At 45.2% G+C, this 6,150-nt stretch overlaps 1 protein-coding gene across 1 annotated transcript in view; it reads left to right on the top strand.

Annotated features, from left to right (window-relative positions):
- The first annotated feature begins 2,388 nt into the window (after positions 1-2,388).
- Positions 2,389-6,150, top strand: part of LOC136632004 (phospholipase A2 inhibitor gamma subunit B-like) — a 28,170-nt gene continuing 24,408 nt past the window's right edge. Inside the window, exon 1 of the mRNA XM_066606537.1 lies at positions 2,389-2,632. Coding sequence (XP_066462634.1) covers positions 2,575-2,632 — 58 coding nt within the window. The 5' untranslated portion in view covers positions 2,389-2,574. The remainder of the gene's footprint in view (positions 2,633-6,150) is intronic.

Raw genomic sequence — 6,150 nt, 5'->3', positions numbered from 1 at the left:
AGGTACCATCATGACTTCCAAGAGATCAGAACATCACTGCAAAATAAATCACTATCAATGAAGGTGAAGAGAAAATTATTTTACTGTATACTACGCAATAAAACTTTACCTGTATTGAAAACAAGGATTTTAGTATCAAAGGCCCATCAGCACAAGCTACACCAATGTCACATATATGGGGATACCAGAAAAGTACTAATATAGCTACGTGTAGTGCAGAGTGCTAAGGCAGCAGACATGAAGTCCTAAGCACTCGCTCATGACCTGAAGGTTGCGAGTTTAATCCCCGCATGGCTCAAGTAGGCGGCTCAAGGTCGACTCAGCCTTCCATCCTTCAGAGGTCAGTAAAATGAGTGTGCAGCTTGGAGGGAGGGTACTAAATACATTACTTGAAAGCACTGCAGATTACGTTGGCGCTATCCAAATAACAATATTGAGCAAGAATAAAAAGTAGTATTCATTTCCATATATTAATACTTAATGGGGCTCCTTTGGCCCTAATGACATTGCATACTCTCTGTGGCATACTGTCTGCTAATGTCTGATACACTTCAGATGGTGTTTACCTTCATTCATCCTACAAATGTCTAGCAAATTCTCTGAAAGAATTGGCATTGGTCCGTCTACGATGGTGCAAGGAGCGTCGTCATTGGACAGTTAAGCAATAGAAGGATCTTATATGGAGTGACGAATCACGCTACCCCATTTTCAAATCAGGTGGACATGCCTGGGTGTGGAGGATGCCTAGGGAACGCTTTTTACCTAAGGCTAATTTCACATGGGTGAGTACAATATCGGGCCTTGAAACTGGGCCCAATATGGCCCTCGCCAAAGTGCGATTTCCCCATGGATGCAACACGGTTTGTGTCAAAAATACCTGGCATCAGTGCGGGGAAATAGTGAACCGCTGCAGGATCGGCAAATGTTTCCCATTGTTTTCAATTGGAAACATTGTATCGCATTTGCGTGTACCTCCTACTCTGTGCAATGCTTTGCTGGCCCCATTGAGAATGGGTGATGCCTTCCGAGGGAACGCCCAAAACTAAGACATGCCTCGATTTTTCAAAACAATGGGGTTCATATTATTGTGTGATTTTCTCGGCCGTGTGAAAGCGACCTAAGTGTGCGGTGCCAACAATTAAGTTTGGTGGAGATTCTGTTATGACCTGGGGATGTTTTACGTGGCATGATCTCAGTCTGTTGGTTGTAGTGGCAAGAACCATGGACACCGAGGCGTACCTTGATATCCATGACAATAATCTCCTGCCGATCTGTATGAATAACTGGAACGCCTGGTCAGAAACTATATATTCTTTAAGAGAACTTGCCAAATGTTTGCAGGATGAATGCAGGGAAATATGAGCAGAAGTGTTACAGTTGTAAGTACAAAGTATGCCATGAGCATTTCCGATTTCATCAAGGCCAAAGGAAATGCTTATGTGTTTATATCATAGAGGACTGTCTTCACTGGATGCAACTGTAACAAACCATCAGCTGTGGGCAGTACTAGGTCAGGCCGGCTTCACACAGGTGTATGCATATTTGTGCATGCTTGAGCGCTGCGTTTTTGTGGAATGAGCAATGCTTTTTTGCACCCGCATCGTTGTATTTCACTGCCCTTTTTGCACCCGTAAGGCATGTTCCTTTGTGCGTGGCAAACAAAGACGTGTTGATTGAAATGGCTTTTCTGAATCCTCCCTTAGGCAGCAAAATAACAGCATACCCACATCACAACAGCTCATTCAAATATTATTATTTGAATATTTAATATATTATTCAATAAATATACAGCACTAGAACCAAGCTCATAACAGACATACAGTACCAGAACCAAGCTCAGTGCATACATAAAAGCACCAGAACCAAGCTCAAAACAAATACAGCACAATTCAACCTCCGTACATAGATACAATATCAGAACGTAGCTCATAACATAAATACAGCACCAGAACCAAGCTCATAATACAGTAGCAGAACTATGCCAAAGCTATGGGGATTTATCCCCCCCAGCCTACATTTACCTGGTGCACCACCTACAAGCTGGTGGCCAGTGCCCTGTGTGACCATAAGGGTCCCACAAAGCTAGGATTAGTCATAAAGCCATTAATCTTCCCTATCACTGACAGCAAGCAGAGGTCTTGAAAATAGAAAATGCTTGAAACAGAAATTCGATTAGAAAGGTGCAGAACTTTCTGATCTAATGACTAGAGGATGTCTGGATCACAAAACCTATTTTAATAAACCCTATTAGGAAACTGTAAATAAATAAAGGTGTATACTAACCACAGTGCTTTTATAAGACTTGTGTAATTCTTAATTTTCCCTGTGGGGGCGCTGTAGAGAAAAGAAGCACTTACTGCTAGGTACCCCTCAGATTACAGCAGATCAGCCTTCTCTCAGGGGGTCTGACAGGAAGGGCCGGACAACGCGTAAAACTTCCTTAGCACTGACTTTACTTGTATTGTTAAATCTCTGCCAAATGTGACGTTCCAGTCATCTCACCCCACCCAACCCCGCTATTCTCACATATGAGCGTCCACAGGCTGTATCTGAGAGCTCCCTGCGATTCTCAGGATGGGGACAGCACCTCTCCCCGGACTTCTATGGTTTTTATCCGCTCTAGTGACTCCCGGTAAGTTTTCTTCACTTCCACATGACGCCTGCATCCTGTCATCAACTCCATCATAGCCGTACTGTTCCTTTAAGATATTCCATACTGTTAAGTTTATAGGATGACTGCGTCAAGAAGCCTGCTGCCCCGTATAGCAGAACAGTATCTAGCAGGAGTAAAAGGGACAACTACCTCCATTATGTCGGATCACCCTCAGGGCACTGTCAGTGTATCCTTAAAGGAGAACACCTACAAGCCGTGTAAGAAGCCCTTTTAGGGCTCACTCACATAGGCATATTTAGCCAGCGTATTACGCACGTATATTTTCCCATGTAGCAGTCCTGTACAAAATCAAAGAAAACATATTGTGATGCTGTGTTAAATGACAAACTCTTCTCTGCTACATCTGTAACTCATATGTTTTCACATAGATGTAGAAGAGTTAATTGTTTGTTTTGTTTAAAAAGTTATTGCACTTTTAAAAACTTTTGACATGTCACAGTGACATGTCAAAAGTTTTCATCAGTGGGCACCCATGTGCCGAGACCCCCGCTGACTGTTGAAATGAAGGGGCTGCAGCAGTCACCCAAGCGCTGTACCCCTGCAGCTGTTATTGTTGCCTGTCATCTCATCTCAGCTGCTATAGATATCTATGTGCCAATCTTCAGCAATCGAGAGCAGCTGGCAGCCGAAGAGGCACAGTGCTCAAGTGAGGGCTGCAGCCCCTTTATTTTAGTGGTCAGTAGAGGACTTATCACCCGGACCCCCACTGATCAAAAGTGCAGTTACTCTTTACATTCATTGGGATAAGTCATTGAGTTGACATAATAGCATACGTCTACCTGCAGTCCTATGTAAAAGCTCGCATTTTGTGATCAGCATGATTTGTGTCAAATGACAATCTCAGCTCTGCTGATCCTTTATGTGTAGTTGTGGACATTGTGCTGTTTTTTTGTGCATCAGGAAGTTAAGACAAATGTAGTGGATTTATCTACAGTCCTATGGAAACTCACAAAAGCACCATTATTTTGATCAGTGGGGACAAAGTCCCCTCTACTATATTATTACTAAGACACGGGTCACATCATTTGACAGATATATCAGAATTGGAAGTAGTCATCAAACTTTTTCTTTGCACATTGCCATGATAGTTTACACACAGACCATGAAACTGATCTGCAGTCCTATGTAAAGCACACCGATAAAACCATTTGTTAGCGGACATCACAGGGCTGCTTGTAGTAAAATCATAAACCAAGCTGCACTTAACCATCTGCGGCCTCCGGATCCAGCACTGCGGCCCCGCGGTGGTCCCGGTGTTTGTTGTGACAGCTACGGTCAGGTGAGCATTGCAGCCAATCGAGGCTGCAGCGTTACGTTCCCGAATCCCTAGCATCATGTTGTGATGTGAATGCTGATAATAGGAGAACGAGCGCTGGTGTTGCAGCCTCTGATTGGTGGCAGAAATCACCTGACTCCAGGTAGCTGTCACAACAAACACCGGGACCACAGCGGAGCTGCAGTGTTAGATCCCAGCTACCATGGAGGGTTAAGTATAGCTCTGTGTATTATATTACTACACGCAGCCATATTAAAGGGATGATATTCAGTAAGCGGGCAATCACTTTAATGGCTAAATACAAAACCAAGCTCAGCTATATCTGTGTACTATAGGGCTCTCACACCCCAGTCAACGGAGTTCTCCTTTGCATAAGTATTGGGCAGCACATGATGGGTGATCGTACTGTGATAGAACCACATCAGGAAACAGCTGCAGCCTCTGAGGCTTAAAGAGAACAATGCTTGGAGTAACTGTCCTAATAGGATAGAATATTCTGTAAGCCTCCTCCTGGCACCGCTCCTGCTGGGAGTAACTGTCCTAATGAGATAGAATGTCCTCCATGATCTCCTCCTGGCACCGCTCCTGCTGGGAGTAACTGTCCTAATGAGATAGAATGTCCTCCATGATCTCCTCCTGACACTGCTCCTGCTGGGATAGAATATTCCCTAAGCCCCCTCCTGGCACTGCTCCTGCTGGGAGTAACTGTCCTGATGAGATAGAACATTCCTCCTGACCTCCTCCTGGCACCGCTCCTGCTGGGAGTAACTGTCCTGATAGGATAGAATGTCCCCCATGACCTCCTCCTGGCACTACTGCGGACTCTCCCACACCCTAATGTCCTGATTTCTAAAAGAATTCCAATGACGAAAGATGTTTGTAGCAGATGTTAGGAGACCCGTGATGTGAGCAGCCCGGAGGCAGCGTACTCTGACACCGTATATAGAGGATTACAGATATAGCAAAGATTAACTTCTAACTTAACATGTTGAATAAACTGAAACACCAAACTTTTTCTTGCCATTTCAATGGCTTTTGTTGTGTTAAGATAACTTGTTGCAGCAGTTATCAGTGTTGGGTTAAGTTTTGCTCCGTCTGTACACTCCAGTGATCAGTATATCTGCTACAGACTCCCGGTGTGATGAGAGTATATGCATTTATTGTCAAAAACAATCCCTCCCCCAGAGGTACTTGTTGGAATCGAATGCACCTTTCTCTTTGTGTTTGTAACACTGATATAAGTAAGTGATACAGGCAGGCATGGAGGCTCTAGTACCCTGTTGTACCGCCTCTAACTTGGATACAAGATGTGATACAGGCAGGCATGGAGGCTCTAGTACCCTGTTGTACCACCTCTAACTTGGATACAAGATGTGATACAGGCAGGCATGGAGGCTCTAGTACCCTGTTGTACCACCTCTAGCTTGGATACAAGATGTGATACTGGCAGGCATGGAGGCTCTAGTACCCTGTTGTACCACCTCTAGCTTGGATACAAGATGTGATACAGGCAGGGATGGAGGCTCTAGTACCCTGTTGTACCACCTCTAGCTTGGATACAAGATGTGATACAGGCAGGCATGGAGGCTCTAGTACCCTGTTGTATCGCCTCTAGCTTGGATACAAGATGTGATACAGGCAGGGATGGAGGCTCTAGTACCCTGTTGTACCGCCTCTAGCTTGGATACAAGATGTGATACGGGCGGGCATGGAGACTCTAGTACCCTGTTGTACCACCTCTAGCTTGGATACAAGATGTGATACAGGCAGGCATGGAGGCTCTAGTACCCTGTTGTATCGCCTCTAGCTTGGATACAAGATGTGATACAGGCAGGGATGGAGGCTCTAGTACCCTGTTGTACCGCCTCTAGCTTGGATACAAGATGTGATACGGGCGGGCATGGAGACTCTAGTACCCTGTTGTACCACCTCTAGCTTGGATACAAGATGTGATACGGAGGGCAAGGAGGCTGTAGTACCCGGTTGTACTGCCTCTAACTTGGATACAAGATGTGATACGGGCAGGCATGGAGGCTCTAGTACCCTGTTGTACCACCTCTAGCTTGGATACAAGATGTGATACGGGGAGGCATGGAGGCTCTAGTACCCTGTTGGAGTGCCTCTAGCTTGGATGCAAGATGTGATATGGGCAGGCATGGAGGCTCTAGTACCCTGTTGGAGCGCCTCTAGCTTGGATGCA

The sequence above is a fragment of the Eleutherodactylus coqui genome, chromosome 6 (genome assembly GCF_035609145.1).
Source record: "Eleutherodactylus coqui strain aEleCoq1 chromosome 6, aEleCoq1.hap1, whole genome shotgun sequence".
NCBI lineage: Eukaryota > Metazoa > Chordata > Amphibia > Anura > Eleutherodactylidae > Eleutherodactylus > Eleutherodactylus coqui.
The sequence above is the reverse complement of the archived record's forward strand: the minus strand, read 5'-3'. Positions and strand labels throughout refer to the sequence as shown.